Source organism: Dendrobates tinctorius, unplaced genomic scaffold, assembly GCF_039654945.1.
Source record: "Dendrobates tinctorius isolate UK_male_01 unplaced genomic scaffold, ASM3965494v1 ptg000315l, whole genome shotgun sequence".
Lineage (NCBI taxonomy): Eukaryota > Metazoa > Chordata > Amphibia > Anura > Dendrobatidae > Dendrobates > Dendrobates tinctorius.
The window spans coordinates 1,102,188-1,118,455 of record NW_027361982.1 but is presented as its reverse complement, the minus strand read 5'-3'; the positions used below and the strand labels follow the sequence as shown (position 1 = coordinate 1,118,455).

Here is a 16,268-nt window from a genome sequence, read left to right as displayed (position 1 = left end):
TCGGGGTATATTTACCTTCCGACGTCCCGCGCTGCCATCCCGCGCCATAGCGTTCCCAGTAATGCCTTGCGGCAAGGTCCTGTGATGACGTAGTCTCGCGAGATCGCTATAGTAACGCAAGACCAACGTCATCACAGGTCTCACAAGGCATTACTGGGAACGCTGAGGCCCGGGATGGCAGCGCGGGACGTCGGAAGGTAAATATACCCCGATTTTTTATTTTTTTTATCATTTTTAACATTATATCTTTTACTATTGATGCCGCATAGGCAGCCTCAATAGTAAAAAGCTGCTCACACTTGTCAAACACTATGTTTGACGAGTGTGACCAACCTGTCAATCACTTTCTAAGCGATGCTTCAAATCGCTTGGAAAGTGCTTGAGAAAATCGCGGCAAAATCGCGAACAGAATCGCGGTGAAATCGCGCGGAAAAAACGCGTGATTTCTGGGAAGGAGTCCGGTTTTCACTGTGCGTTTTAAAACGCTACGTGGGCACATAGCCTAAAGCGTCACCGATTTTGTGACGCAACAGCGATATCGCTAGCGATCTCGCTACATGTGACACGTACATGCGACCCAGCTCCCCGCTGGCGAGATCGTCCTGGTCCATTTCTCGTCGTCGGCTTCCTGCTGGCGCCGACGAGCGACTCCATAGACGCTTGAGGAAGTAATCACCAGAGCTGCCGTCTGACAAGTAAGTAACGACCGCCGACCGCTGCTGCATCGCTGGTGAGATCTGCCTGTTTGGCAGCTCACTAGCGACCATTTAGCAATGCACCAGCCATCCTGACAGCGTCGAATCGTTATCGGGATCGCTGTGCATCGCTAAATGTAACGGGACCTTAAATTCTCAAGATGTCTGCCCCTTATTCCTCAGACGTCTGCCCCTTATTCCACAAACGTCTGCCCCTTATTCCGTAGATGTATGCCCCTTATTCCCGTAATGTCTGCCCCTTTTTCTCCAGACTTCTGCCCCTTTTTCTCCTGACTTCTGCCCCTTATTCCCCAAAGTCTGCCCCTTATTCCCCAGACGTCTGCCCCTTATTCCCCAGACGTCTTCCCCTTATTCTCCAGACTCCTGCCCCTTATTCTCCAGACTACTTCCTGTTATTCTCCAGACTTCTGCCCCTTATTCTCCAGACTTCTTTCTGTTATTCCCTAGACGTCTGCCCCTTATTCCCCAGATGTCTGCCCCTTATTCAGCAGATGTCTGCCCCTTATTCCCGTGATGTCTGCCCCTTTTTCTCCAGACATCTACCCCTTATTCTCCAGACTCCTGCCCTTAATTCTCCAGACTCCTGCCCCGGTTTCGATGGAGGACAAAGTCCTGCACTGAGAGGAGAGAGAAATTAAATGGGAAATTGGCCATTTTTTTTGCGGTCACCGTTATTCTGTTAATAACTGTGACCGCAACACTGGGGTCGGTAAAAACTTCGGACGCTGGGGGGAGCTATACCCTTATTTCTCAGCACTGTTAAAAAGCGGTGCTGAGGAATAAGTACCCTTAATTGATGACCTTATTCCCCAGACGTCTGCCCCTTTTTCCCAAGACGTCTGCCCCTTGTTCCCGTGACGTCTGCCCCTTATTCTCCAGACTTCTGTCCCCTATTTTCCAGGCTTCTGCCCCTTATTTTCCAGACTTATGCCCCTTATTCTCCAGACTTATGCCCCTTATTCTCCAGACTTATGCCCCTTATTCTCCAGACTTATGCCCCTTATTCTCCAGATGTGTGCCCCTTATTTCTGTGACGTCTGCCCTTTATTCCCATGACGTCTGCCCCTTATTCCCATGACGTCTGCCCCTTATTCTCCAGACTTCTGCCCTTTATTCCCGAGACGTCTGTCCCTTATTCCTGTGACGTCTGCCCCTTATTCTCCAGACTCCTGCTCATTCTCCAGACTCCTGCCCCTTTTTCTCCAGACTTCTGTCCCTTATTCTCATCTTCTGCCCCTTATTCTCCAGACTCCTGCCCCTTATTCTCAAGACTACTGCCCCTTATTCTCCACACTTCTGGCCATTATTCTCTAGACTCCTGCCCCTTAGTCTCCAGACTCCTGCCCCTTAGTCTCCAGACTCCTGCCCCTTAGTCTCCAGACTCCTGCCCCTTATTCTCCACACTTCTGTCCCCTATTTTCCAGGCTTCTGCCCCTTATTTTCCAGACGTCTGCCCCTTATTCTCCAGACTTATGCCCCTTATTCTCCATTCTTGTGCACCTTATTCTCCAGATGTGTGCCCCTTATTTCTGTGACGTCTGCCCCTTATTCTCCAGACTTCTGCCCCTTATTCCCGTGACGTCTGCTGCTTATTCCCGTGACGTCTGTCCCTTATTCCCGTGACGTCTGCCCCTTATTCCTGTGACGTCTGCCCCTTATTCTTCAGACTCCTGCTCATTCTCCAGACTCCTGCCCCTTTTTCTCCAGACTTCTGTCCCTTATTCTCATCTTCTGCCCCTTATTCTCCAAACTCCTGCCCCTTAATCTCAAGACTACTGCCCCTTATTCTCCACACTTCTGGCCATTATTCTCTAGACTCCTGCCCCTTAGTCTACAGACTCCTGCCCCTTAGTCTACAGACTCCTGCCCCTTAGTCTACAGACTCCTGCCCCTTAGTCTACAGACTCCTGCCCCTTAGTCTACAGACTCCTGCCCCTTAGTCTACAGACTCCTGCCCCTTAGTCTACAGACTCCTGCCCCTTATTCTCCACACTCCTGCCCCTTATTCTCCAGACTTCTGTCACTTATTCTCAAGGAACTTCATGGATTTGTCAATAAAAGTGTAAAAACTTATGAATGTTTATAATTGTCGGTAAGTAACTATAGAAACGTCGGACTAAAATATCCAAAAACATGGAAGTAGCAATATTTGAAAACCAAAATTTCTGTCATTGTCAAAACTTTTGGTCAAGACTGTAAATGTTTCATGTGACGCGGGGGTTACCGAAGTTCAGGAGCTAAGAAACAAAAATGGGAACAAGAGGATCAATCTGATGTTACTCAGGGGGAGATGAGGCGCAATGTCGGAATAATTATTTTGCCATTACCGTGGTGGACACTCGGGTCTCACTACCAGCAGATGTGCCTGTAAAATCCCCAGTTAGTGAATGTAAACCTTCCTGTAATAAACATATTTATCCTATAGATAAAGCTAAAAGGGAAGTAATAGGGCAGAGGACAAGGATCACTCACTCGCTTCCTGCCAGGGAGGCGTCGATGGAGGACAAGGTCTTGCACTGAGTGACTTCAACCCTGAGATGTCGGAGCTGAGGGTTGGGGTCGGGGTCCGCTTTTCCATTTCGGTTTGGGTTCCTCTCTCCCTATACCCTATATATAATTAACCCATCGCTCTCCCTCACCTATCTCCCGTCATCTGAGTCTCTACGTTCCCTGACTATGGGCACATTGATGGGATAGTGATGCTGATTGTAGTCAGCCTTCGTCAGCCTCTCCAGGGCACTCACCGTCATTGGCACCGAGCACACCATGAATATTGAGGTCATGAGCACCAGGAGGATGAGATGTTCCAGTTCCTCTTCTCCGGCTCCCAGAAACCACCCTCGGGCACCCCCTCTGCGCAGTGAGCCTCTTCTCGCCCTCTGACCCTTCCTCATACGGCACAGGCTGGCAGTCACAGAGGCATTGCACAGTAATATTGCCAGGATCAGGAGTCCTGTCAGGCTGGCATACAGCAGAGAAAAGGCCAGATTCCCATCTTTACCAGTCGTGGGCGGCACAGCCATCCGAATGAAGCACCAGGTGCCTGGACAGTACTGCTTATGTTCACCAATTCCTATCAATGGCAGGGCACAGAGCAGAGCCGGCAAAACGTAGGAAATGGGCAAAGATGCCCGTGCCAGGCGGTGCCCCCAGCTATGCTGGGCATAAACGTATGGATGACTTAGCGCCAGGCAACGTTCAAAAGCCATAAAAAACAGGATCATCATAGAGGACAGGTTAAAAAAAGTCATAGCAAATGCAAAAAGTTTACAGAGCGACTCAGAGCCCAATGCCAGGAGAGACGCCTGCTTGGCATAGGAGACGAAAACCACTGGACTCAGGACGCAGGTGCCTAGGAGATCCGTTACGGCCAGTCCCGTCACCAGTATACAAAATGGCGAGGCACGCGCTCTCCTTTCTCTGCGATGGACTCCCAAGATACCCAGTGCCAGCAGGTTTCCCAGTACTCCCATGGCAAACATGAGGGTGCTGATGGCCGGATTACTATCGGCGTGTACCTGGGTGGAGTTCTCGCAGGAGTGGTGCACGGTGTTGTGGAGAGACGGCTGCGCTGTTATCACAAGCGACTCCAGCATCTCTGATACTGTTCGCTATCGCTCCCGGCTTCCACTAGTGCCTGTCTCTTCCTACTAGAGCGGTCACCTCCTCTGTCTCTCTCGCCTCCACCCCGGGGGAATGTCTCTTTTGCGCCGTGTTCACTTTGTCTTCCTTTTCTGCAGCTGCTCGTCTTACATCCTCATCCAGATCTGGTGCAGCTGCCCGCCGGGCACCTCTGCGCTCTCTCGCTTCATGCGCGTCTGTCTCTTTCAATTTCTGAGCTCTCTCCACTTTCTGCTTTCCCTCTTACACTTGACTCAATGCGCTGTGATCTGTCAGTGATATGACCCAAGAACAGAGACAGCCGAGTGGGAGGGGAGAGTGTGAGCAAGAGAAAGAGAGAGAAAGAAAAGAAGAGTTGAAAAGGGAAATAAACTGAGGGAACGTCAACATAAAAAAAGAGAAAAGACAAAAATAAACTAAAAGCGAGAAGAAAAAAGGCAGCAAAAGAGAAAAGGAAAAGAAAAGAAAGTAATTTAAGAAAAGAGAAAAAAGAGAAAACAGGAAAAAGATGCAAAGAAAAATTAAAAGTGGAAAAGAATCTGAAATAGAAGAACAGAAACATTAAGATTGTATAGAAAATGAAAGAAAAAAGTAAAAAAGAGAGAGAAAAAAAAATAGAGACAGAAAAAAACAGAAAGATAATCAAAGAGAGACAAAGAAATGGAAAAAAAAGAGAAAAAAAGAGAGTGAGTCCAGAAGCTCACATTCTAATCTCCTCTCACACAATGTAGCGCACCCATCATTCTTGTGACCAGGAGCCCACAGACTAATGATCTCCCTCTTGGGCCTCTTTCACACTTCAGTTGTTTGAAGTCAGTCAAAATCCGTCGTTTTTAGAAAAAGCGGATCCGTTTTTTTCCCCATAGACTTGCATTAGCGGCGGATTATGACGGATGGTCGTCCATTGCGTCCGTTTTTTTTTACGGATCCGTTTGAATTTTAGCGTCCGCCGTCTGGAGTAAACGGACAAAGGAACGCTTTTTTCAGCGGCGGAACCGCTATTTTTAAATGCGCATGCCCATTTGTTCTTTCCTCTCATGCTTTTTAACCCTAAACGTCGTTCTGACAGCGGCAAAAATCTCTCTCCCCTCTTTTCCAGAGTTCTATTTGTTTAAATTTCATACACTGGCGGATCCGTCCACAAAACGGATCCGGTACATCCGTTTGTTACATAGCGGAAAAGGATTCGTTATTTCACACTTTGGCGGATTTCAACTGATGTCAAACAACTGAAGTGTGAAACAGGCCTTACACAACATACATCTCCCATCATCAGTCTCATCGAGTTCACAGTTTACACTTACCAGTGCTGAGGCCCCTGTGCTTAGAACTGAGTGCAGAGCTGCTCCGGGAGCCTTGGGGCCCTCATTTATAGTGATCAGCAGGGCCCCAATGCCTATATGTAACCTCCCACCATCTATGAAGGTTAGGGGGGAAAATAATGTTCCGTCTTTACAAGTTGCTGTGTCCGCATCGGGCATCCATTATGGGACACACCCACGGCTGGCTTTTAGAGCAGGCAAACTAGGCATTTGCCTGGTGCCTGCACTACCCCGCTAATAGCGGTACACTATGAGGCCGCTATGGAGTTTGTGAGTCATTGGGACCCAGTTCCAGTGCCAACTCTGCCTCCACCCCGCATCGCGCACTCAACTGTATCGGCATCATAGATGTCATGTCATCATGTGCCATGCTGCTGAGGAGATGCACTGCAGAGACTGGAGCAGTGGGGGAATGGGGAGAGGGGAGTATTGCATTTATTTTAATCATTGAGTACATGGTGGTGGCCATAATACTGGAGGACTATGGGGCTGCATTGTACTTTATGGGGCCGCATTGTACTCTATCAAGGACTATAGGGAGAGTATTATACTATATCTACTATATGGGGGCTGCATTATACTCTATTAAGGACTATAGGCTGTGTATTATACTGCATGCACTTTATGGGGGCTGCATTATTCTGTATTGGGAGGACTATGGGGATGCTTTATGTGATATGGAGTACTATGGGGAATGCATTATACTATGGATAGTTTATTATACTATATGGAGGACTATGGGGAGTGTATTATACTATATGGAGGACTATGGGGAGTATATTATACTATATGTAGGACTATGGGGAGTGTATTATACTATATGGAGGAAGCCCAAGAGAGGATTCACATTAGGCAGGTTCACAGCAGCGAGAATCGTGGCTGCTGGGTACACATGAATTGGCCAATTTATGGCTAAGTATTCTCAATTTTTCCAATTTTCTAGAGCAGTAATGCAGTTCAAATGTCATACATTTTATACTAGCTGAAGAGCCCGGCGCTGCCTGGGCATAGTAACTAACTGTGGTTAGTTATAGCAAATTATAATTATCCTCCATCTCATAGTCCCGTGCCCATATACCCATCATACATATCCACGATCCCATAGGCCCGTGCCCATATACCCATCATACATATCCTCCATCCCATAGTCGAGTGCCCATATACCCATCACACATCCTCCATCCCATAGTCCCGTGCCCATATACCCATCATACATATCCGCCATCCCATAGTCCCGTGCCCATATACCCGTCATACATATCCTCCATCCCATAGTCCAGTGCCTATATACCCATCATACATATTCTCCATCCCATAGTCCCATGCCCATATACCCATAAACACATCCTCCATCCCATAGTCCCATGCCCATATACCCATCATACATATCCTCCATCCCATAGTCCCGTGCCCATATACCCATCACACATATCCGCCATCCCATAGTCCCGTGCCCATATACCCATCACACATCCTCCATCCCATAGTCCAGTGCCCATATACCCATCACACATCCTCCATTCCAAAGTCAACCATTATGACATCATAATGAGCGGCGGGGCTTGCAACCTATGACATCAACGTCGCGATGGCAACCATATGACATCATAATGAGGGGTGGGGCTTGATACACACACTTTTTCCCCATTATGTAGATAGGGGCAAAATTGTTTGGTGAATTGGAACGCGCGGGGTTAAAATTTCGCCTCACAACATAGCCTAGGACGCTGTCGGGGTCCAGAAGTGTGACTGTGCCAAATTTTGTGGCTGTAGCTGCGATGGTGCGGATGCCAATCCCGGACATACACACATACATACATACATACATACACACACACAGACTTGAGCTTTATATATTAGATTTGCACGCTATAGTGTTACAGAGTGCTACTTTATTTGTCGATCACACTCGTTTAACGGCCTGAACTCAGCGCATGTAAATACAACTGAAATGTTTCGGTGTGATGGTGCAATATGTGATTATTCGGGGCTCCTCTTTAAAATTTTGACCGGGGCCCCACTGTGCCTAAATCCAGCCCTGGCCGCACTTGTGACCCGGCGATATGTATGGGAGTCAGACTGGGGATACCAGTATGAATCAATGTGAGCGGGAACGTGGCGGCGTCACCAGTATCTTATAAAGATAGAGCGCGAGCGGCAACCTCGAGGTGACATGAAGATCAAAGAATGAAGTGACGTCTGAGATTTGGAGTCTCACATTCTGAAATTCCCGTCAACGTGACGTAAGTGTGTACATCGGAAGACGAGGAGCAGAGACCAAGTGTTTACAGAGAGATCATCGATGCGTCTTATGTACTCTGTGTACCAGTATATACAGCGCCTTGTAAAAGTATTCCATCCCTAAAAAGATGGATGACAGGGAAACAGATTATTTCCTACATATCTCATTCGTATTTTATTAAGATTTGAAAGGCCTATTCTTTACTGCTTGTTGGCTGCTTGCAGAAGTATTCAACCCCATGCACTGTGCAAATAATTGTGCCCTAGGTAATGGTCTCCCTTTTATGTAACTACCATGTTTCTCTGAAAATAAAACAGGGAATTATATTTTTTGTTCTGAAAGGTGTGTTAGGGCTTATTTTCAGGGGATGTCTTATTTTTATCTATCAACAACGATCCACATTTGTTCTTGAACAAAAAAAAAAAAATCAACATTTATTCAAATACAATCATTTCATCACACACATGTATACATATACAGACATCACACAATACACATGTATATACATACAAAAGCATTACACATACACAAGTGTATACACATTGTATACACATTGTATATACATACACACACTGCACATTAACATGTAAATATACACACACTGCATACACACAAGTGTGTGTATATATATATATATATATATATATATACACACACACACACACATCGCACATACACATGTAAATATACACACACACTGCACATTCTGTACATACCAGTCTATCTCCTCTTCAGTTTCTTTAGACCCCTGCAGTTAAAGGACTTTTGGTGAAATAATGATCATATGACCGTGATGTCACCAAAGATCCTTAAAGGGAATATGTTAGAAGGCTTTTACCTACCTCATCTGAGAGCAGCCAGATGTAGGTATAAAGAGAAGCTGAATCCAGCGATGTATCACTTAGGTTACTCGGTGCAGCCGTTCTGACACAATCAGAGCTTTTTGATTTAGCAATACAGCAGAGCTGAGGAAGCTGCCCCCGCCCACAAGCTCTGTGTATATAAAGTCCATAGAGTCTATGGTCTTTGTATACACTGTCACTGGCATAGACAGTGAGGCGCTTAGTTGAAATGTTAAAGGGGTATTCCCATCTCCAAGAAACCATCCTAATATGTAATAAGTGTAGTAGCAATAATAATATTAGCAAATACCTCCAATTAGAAATGTAGTATAGTTATTCTGATTAGCAATGGTGCTTTCTTCATGCAGGGCATTAAAGGACCTTAGGTCTCTATGGTTGTTATGCTATAGGAAGTGGGGGCGGGGCTTTGTGTCTCTACAGGAAGTGGGGTGGGGCTTCGATTCTGTATAGGAAGTGGAGACGGGCCTTTATCACTATACAGGAAGAAGTGGCGGGGATTTAGTCTCACCGCTCCTGCTCTCCTGTATGTTGCCAAAGCAGTAAGGCAGCATAATGCATGCTGGGAAGTAAGGGGAAAGGAGGTTCCAGCTCTCAGAGTGCTGGCAGGATGCTGATAAAGAGAAACCTCCTCTTGAAAAATAGTGAATGGTGAGAAACAGGGTATGAGAAATGGGACAGATCCGGGACATATTAGACTGCTTTGTGAACCAGTTTTACCTTACAAGAGATTATGTGGCAGCCCAGGGGCGGCTGAATGTCAGTACTTGGAGCCCACTAGGGTGCTGATCGGGACTCTATCGGGGGAGATGGTTGCCGTATTTCTCCCATATAATGATGTGTATATTTCTCCCATATAATGATGTGTATGAAGCCGATGTGTCCACAGAGGACTGGTTACACTGCGCAGTGTCGGTGCGTTCCCTCGTGACCGCAGGAGTTATTGCGCTGTCAGCTGTTTCTGTCTGCAGCTGACAGGCCTGGTTAACGGTCTCAGCGCAGGGAGCAGACACTAGACAGACGCAGCCCCCATCCTCCGGACCCCAGGACTCATCCTTCAGGTATCACACATGTTTACACTGCAGATATTTGTACTGAAAGACATGAGAAAGCGAAGAACGAAAAGCAGAACTAAAGCAAACAAGAATGGCTCTTCTCCGGTGACAAGATGGCAGCATCTTCCGATAGCGGAGCAGAAATGTTCTCATCTCATAACAAATCTTCTCGTTTCCTTTCTTGTCCGTTTATCCTGGGACAAGCGGTGATGGAAATGGATGAGTCTAGATTAGATGCCGCCATATCTAGCGCCGAGAGCGGCGATGAATGGCGCTGCTGCTGTATTATGAAGTGACCGGTTACAGGTGTTTGGGCGCGGACACTCATCATACAGGGGACATTCAGAGCAGCATTTCCCCTTCACGGCTCATTAACTAGAAGTCGTTGGTCTGCATGTAATGAGGGTGAGGAGGCAGAATACTGAGGCCCCTAAAGAGTCATTAATGTGCTAGACGTGACCTCAAGGTAGTGACAAGGTCAATGGTAACATCCCTGGTGGCCTGAGGTAGTAAAGGGTTTAATGGAAACATCCCTTGTGGTCTAGGGAAGTGAAAGGGTTAATAATAGTGATGTCACTGGTAGTCTAGAGTAATAAAAGAGTTGAAGAGAACACACTTGGTGTTCTAGGAATATAGAGGAATTAATGGTGATATCCCTGGCGGTCTGGGAGAGTTGAAGGAAACATTCCCAGGACTTTAGGGCAGAACAGGGGTTAATGAGGACATCCCTGGTGGTCTGGGGCAGTACTTATTTTATTGTGATGTCCCTGATGGTCTAGGGCAGTGGTGGGGTTATTGGCATGCTCTGGGGGTTGATGACTTTCCTTCTGTCCTGTGATTGCTGAGGTCCCTTGTCTTGTATCACACAATGCGAAGGACATGTAGTAGCAGCCAGACCAGGGGGGTGAACACTTACCCACAGAGTCCTGACATTGGCAGTAAGCCCCACTAGACGCTAACCCTAACCGCTGCTGTCCATGACCAGTTGAGCGGTCGCCCTGACCCCTTGTTGCCCTTGTTACCCCTCCCCTATACCTTCAGCCTTGCTTCTCATGCAGTCAGGTCTGGCGCATGATTGTCTCTGCTCGGGTCTCGGGTCTTATTTTTGGTTTTGTAGTGATGACTCCATCACTTGTCACGTTCCCAGTGTCTTCTATCTGGCCTGCCCTGTTTTGCGCCCCCTTTTGCATATAGCGTGTTCATCCTGGGCTTTCTGGATCATGACAATTAGGCCTGATTCAGACGGGTGTATACCATGGACCACCCATGCCCAGATCACGATGTTCAACATTGACCCGATGTCTCTGACCCCGATCATAGGAGCATGTACGGTCTATAAATCGTGACATTCGCCCGTCTACGCCCGGCCATAAAGGGCTTATCTGGGGTAAGGTAGCCTTAAGCTGGGTGAGGCTCGTACACAGCTCCATCCTTGGCTTCCTCCCATCACTGAGCGCTGCAGGTGCGGAGAAGTATTTAGAAATGTTTCCGTCATTGTTTGCATCCGTTATAACATTGCGCAGGATTTATAAACAGCCGTTATAATCTCCAGATCCGGACATGTGACCCGGCTGATGGAGATAAGTGGCCTCTGTCTCTGCATCAATAGATGCATACAGGAGATAAATGCATAGATACACACACAGGACATATAGCTGACACCGCCATCGTCCCCATGCCTAGGGCGGCCGCCCGGCTGTTTACTTCTGCTTTATAGCAACAGGAAGTGATAATCTGCTGAAGTGTTACAATGTATTAGGAGGTGATGACAGAATAATAAGTATCACATACAAGATACAGTGCAACAATCAGCACTATCACTGCAATGCGAGGAGGACGGAGAGAAGTCTCCAGCGCTGAATTCAGGGTTCTCCCTCAGCCCCCTGGCCTTCAATGTATAACCTCCGGCCCTCCGCCATGCTGTCTGCCATTACTAACATGCGACAGATCGGCCGGTGGTCTGGAGCGCACTGATCCCAGCACAGTCCTGTAATAGGAGCCACCGGGGTAACAAGTCCGTCCATGACATTTCTTCATCCCCCATCTTCTTCCATCACCTGTGAGTGATATTATTTAGAAGTGGAAGGAAACTCAACCACGAAGTAGTGACCCCGTAACATTGCAGAGCAATGTCGCCTCCATAAATCAGTATCTGATGACAGCCTGTCGCCTCCATCATCAGTATCTGGTGATCGTCCATAGTCTCCATCATCAGTATCTTGTGACCCTGTGTCGCCTCCATCATTAGTATCTGGTGACAGCCTGTCGCCTCCATCATCAGTATCTGATAACCCTGTGTCGCCTCCATCATCAGTATCTGATGACAGCCTGTCGCCTCCATCATCAGTATCTGGTGATCGTCCATAGTCTCCATCATCAGTATCTTGTGGCCCTGTGTCGCCTCCATCATTAGTATCTGGTGACAGCCTGTCGCCTCCATCATCAGTACCTGATGACCCTGTGTCGCCTCCATCATCAGTATCTGATGACAGCCTGTCGCCTCCATCATCAGTATCTGGTGATCGTCCATAGTCTCCATCATCAGTATCTTGTGACCCTGTGTCGCCTCCATCATTAGTATCTGGTGACAGCCTGTCGCCTCCATCATCAGTATCTGATGACCCTGTGTCGCCTCCATCATCAGTATCTGATGACAGCCTGTCGCCTCCATCATCAGTATCTGGTGATCGTCCATAGTCTCCATCATCAGTATCTTGTGACCCTGTGTCGCCTCCATCATTAGTATCTGGTGACAGCCTGTCGCCTCCATCATCAGTATCTGATGACCCTGTGTCGCCTCCATCATCAGTATCTGATGACAGCCTGTCGCCTCCATCATCAGTATCTGATGACAGCCTGTCGCCTCCATCATCAGTATCTGGTGATCGTCCATAGTCTCCATCATCAGTATCTTGTGACCCTGTGTCGCCTCCATCATTAGTATCTGGTGACAGCCTGTCGCCTCCATCATCAGTATCTGATGACCCTGTGTCGCCTCCATCATCAGTATCTGATGACAGCCTGTCGCCTCCATCATCAGTATCTGGTGATCGTCCATAGTCTCCATCATCAGTATCTTGTGACCCTGTGTCGCCTCCATCATTAGTATCTGGTGACAGCCTGTCGCCTCCATCATCAGTATCTGATGACCCTGTGTCGCCTCCATCATCAGTATCTGATGACCCTGTGTCGCCTCCATCATCAGTATATGGTGACCGCCAGTCGCCTCTATCATCAGTATCTGGTGAGCGCCTGTCGCCTACATCATCAGTATCTGGTGAGTGCCCGTCGCCTCCATCATCAGTATCTGGTGGTCGCCCGTCGACACTATCATCAGTATCTGGTGAGCGCCCATCGCCTCCATCATCAGTGTCTGGTGACCCTGTGTCGCCGCCGTCATCAATATCTGGTGACCCTGTGTCGCCTCCATAATCAATATCTGGTGACCCTGTGTCGCCTCCATCATCAGTATCTGGTGACCCTGTGTTGCGTCCATCATTACTATCTGGTGACAGCCTGTCACCTCCATCATCAGTATCTGGTGACCCTGTGTCATCTCCATCATCAGTATCTGGTGACCCTGTGTCCCCTCCATCATCAGTATCTGGTGACCCTGTGTCGCCTCCATCATCAGTATCTGGTGACCGCCCGTAGCCTCCATCATCAGTATCTGGTGACCCTGTGTCACCTCCATCATCAGTATCTGGTGACCCTGTGTCACCTCCATCATCAATATCTGGTGACCCTGTGTCGCCTCCATAATCAATATCTGGTGACCCTGTGTCGCCTCCATCATCAGTATCTGGTGACCCTGTGTCGCCTCCATCATTACTATCTGGTGACAGCCTGTCGCCTCCATCATCAGTATCTGGTGACTCTGTGTCACCTCCATCATCAGTATCTGGTGACCTTGTTTCGCCTCCATCATCTGTATCTGGTGACCAGCCGTCACCTCCATCATCAATATCTGGTGACAGCCTGTTGCCTCCATCATCAGTATCTGGTGACCTTGTTTCGCCTCCATCATCAGTATCTGGTGACAGCCTGTCACCTCCATCATCAGTATCTGGTGACCCTGTGTCACCTCCATCATCAGTATCTGGTGACCTTGTTTCGCCTCCATCATCAGTATCTGGTGACCAGCCGTCACCTCCATCATCAATATCTGGTGACAGCCTGTCGCCTCCATCATCAGTATCTGGTGACCCTGTGTCGCCTCCATCATCAGTATCTGGTGACCCTGTGTCGCCTCCATCATCAGTATCTGGTGACCAGCCGTCACCTCCATCATCAATATCTGGTGACAGCCTGTCGCCTCCATCATCAGTATCTGGTGACCCTGTGTCGCCTCCATCATCAGTATCTGGTGACCTTGTGTCGCCTCCATCATCAGTATCTGGTGACCCTGTGTCGCCTCCATCATCAGTATCTGGTGACCAGCCGTCACCTCCATCATCAATATCTGGTGACAGCCTGTTGCCTCCATCATCATGAGGTCTCGCGGTCTGGAGATTTGCTGAGAATATGATAATCTTTTCTAAAGGGGAACAATGTTCTGATCGCTGCTAAACTCAGTGAGATTAAACTGTGACTATTGAAATTTGCATTGTGATTCATTATCAGATTTTTATTTTTTTAAAACAATGTTCATCCTGAGCCTTCTGGTGCAATAAGTAAAGACTGATACACTGGCTGGGGAGACTTGTGTTTGTTTCACCTGTGCCCTGAACTTTGTCTCTGGAACTGATATCAGACAAGGTCAGACCTGCTGGGACCTCAGAAATGGTAATGCAGCTGCTGCCAGATATGGGGGCCGCACCGGATAACCCCTGAAGTGCCGGTATTTCCCAGGATAAGTCAGGAAGGGCATAACAATGGAACAATGTCACCGCATTTTATGAATTTTGTTATTTATTGACCACTCATAGGATTTGTGCACATGCTTTCAATTTCTCACTACTTTTAACCTTTTTGATTACTGTCAGCGAATGGAAACATGATGCGCTTGTAACAAACCTCATGTGTCAGACTCTCTAGATGCAATGTATCAGTGCGGAAAGTGCAGGGGAGATGGAGAAAGTACATTTTCCATCTCTACTACTGCCTGCGTCGGCGGGAATCGCACTGCACTCGGGTGACATCCGAGTGCAGTGCGATGTATCACACGTACCATAGACTTACAGTAGCATCCGAAAGTTTAGCATTTTTTAAAATAGTGTGATCACTTCTGTCTGGTTATTGTGACGCCATCTTCCTGGTGACAAATTGAAAGTGCATGAAGTTGTCATCACACAGAGAGTAATTCATTAATGCCGTAACTTAGTATTTTGTAGCAGAACCTGTTGCTATTTTTCTGCACCGACGGGGCATTGAAGCCTGAGGGATCTTGTTCCTTTCTACTTACAAATCTGCAAACAATTCATCTTTATTGCTCTGGGTCCGGGCCCCAACTCATGGCTCTAACTCATCCCAAAGTTGCTCTATAGGGTGTAAATCAGGGGATTGGCTTGGCCACTGTAACACACAGACATTTTTCTTTTCTGACCATTTTTTTACTCGATTGGATGCGTTCTTAGGATTATTGTCTTGCTGGAATTTTCAGCCCCTCGCTACTTTGGTTTTACCATGTGGCAGCATTACATTCTCCAAAATATCCTTGTATATTTGTACATGGTAGTATATCAATTCCATGCAGAGGGCCAGTGGCATATGCAGAAATGCAGCCCCGAACCATGACATTGCCTCCACCATGCTTCACTGTAGGTGTTTAGTACCTTACATCATTATGTTTTCCAGTTGGGCAGTGTACATAGTGCTTCCCATGACTATCAAACAGATTGCACTTGGATTCATCCAACCACAACACCTTAGACCAATCTGTCTCTTTCCATTAGCCGTGTTCTTTGGCAAACTCAAGTCGGACCTTCCATTCTTGCAGCGATAAAAGGCTTCTTGCCTGTATTGTTAATTGGATTGCATTCATCTGATTTTATCACAAATGGGAGTGAGCCCTAAAGGGCCTGTCACACTAAGCGATATCGCTAGCAATATCGCTATAACGTAACTGTTTTTTGTGACGTTATAGCGATATTGCTAGCGATATCGCTATGTCTGATACTTACCTCCGACCGCTCCCCCGCTGGTTATCGCTGATCACGCGAGAACGTCCTGGGCCGTTTCTCGTCGTCAGCTTCCTGCTGGGCTTCCTGCTGTGGAGACGAGCGACGCGTGGATGCGGGCGTTAGGACGTCTGGATCGCCTCGTCTGACAGACAGGTAAGTAGCGACCCCCGATCCCTGCGATGTCGCTGGTGAGATCTGCCTGTGTGGCAGCTCACTAGCGACCCCTTAGCGATGTACCAGCGATCCTGACCGCGTCATATCGCTGGTCGGGATCGCTGGTACATCGCTAAGTGTGACAGTACCTTAAGGCTAGAGTCAAGTGTCTGCAAG

At 47.6% G+C, this 16,268-nt stretch overlaps 1 protein-coding gene across 2 annotated transcripts in view; it reads right to left on the bottom strand.

Annotated features, from left to right (window-relative positions):
* Positions 1–16,268, bottom strand: part of PTGIR (prostaglandin I2 receptor) — a 42,017-nt gene that overhangs the window by 5,035 nt on the left and 20,714 nt on the right. The window contains exon 2 of one of the 2 annotated variants that reach the window (XM_073561185.1): positions 3,461–4,876. In XM_073561185.1, coding sequence (XP_073417286.1) covers positions 3,461–4,312 — 852 coding nt within the window. In that variant the 5' untranslated portion in view covers positions 4,313–4,876. The remainder of the gene's footprint in view (positions 1–3,460; positions 4,877–16,268) is intronic. The other variant, XM_073561186.1, reaches the window with a different exon arrangement.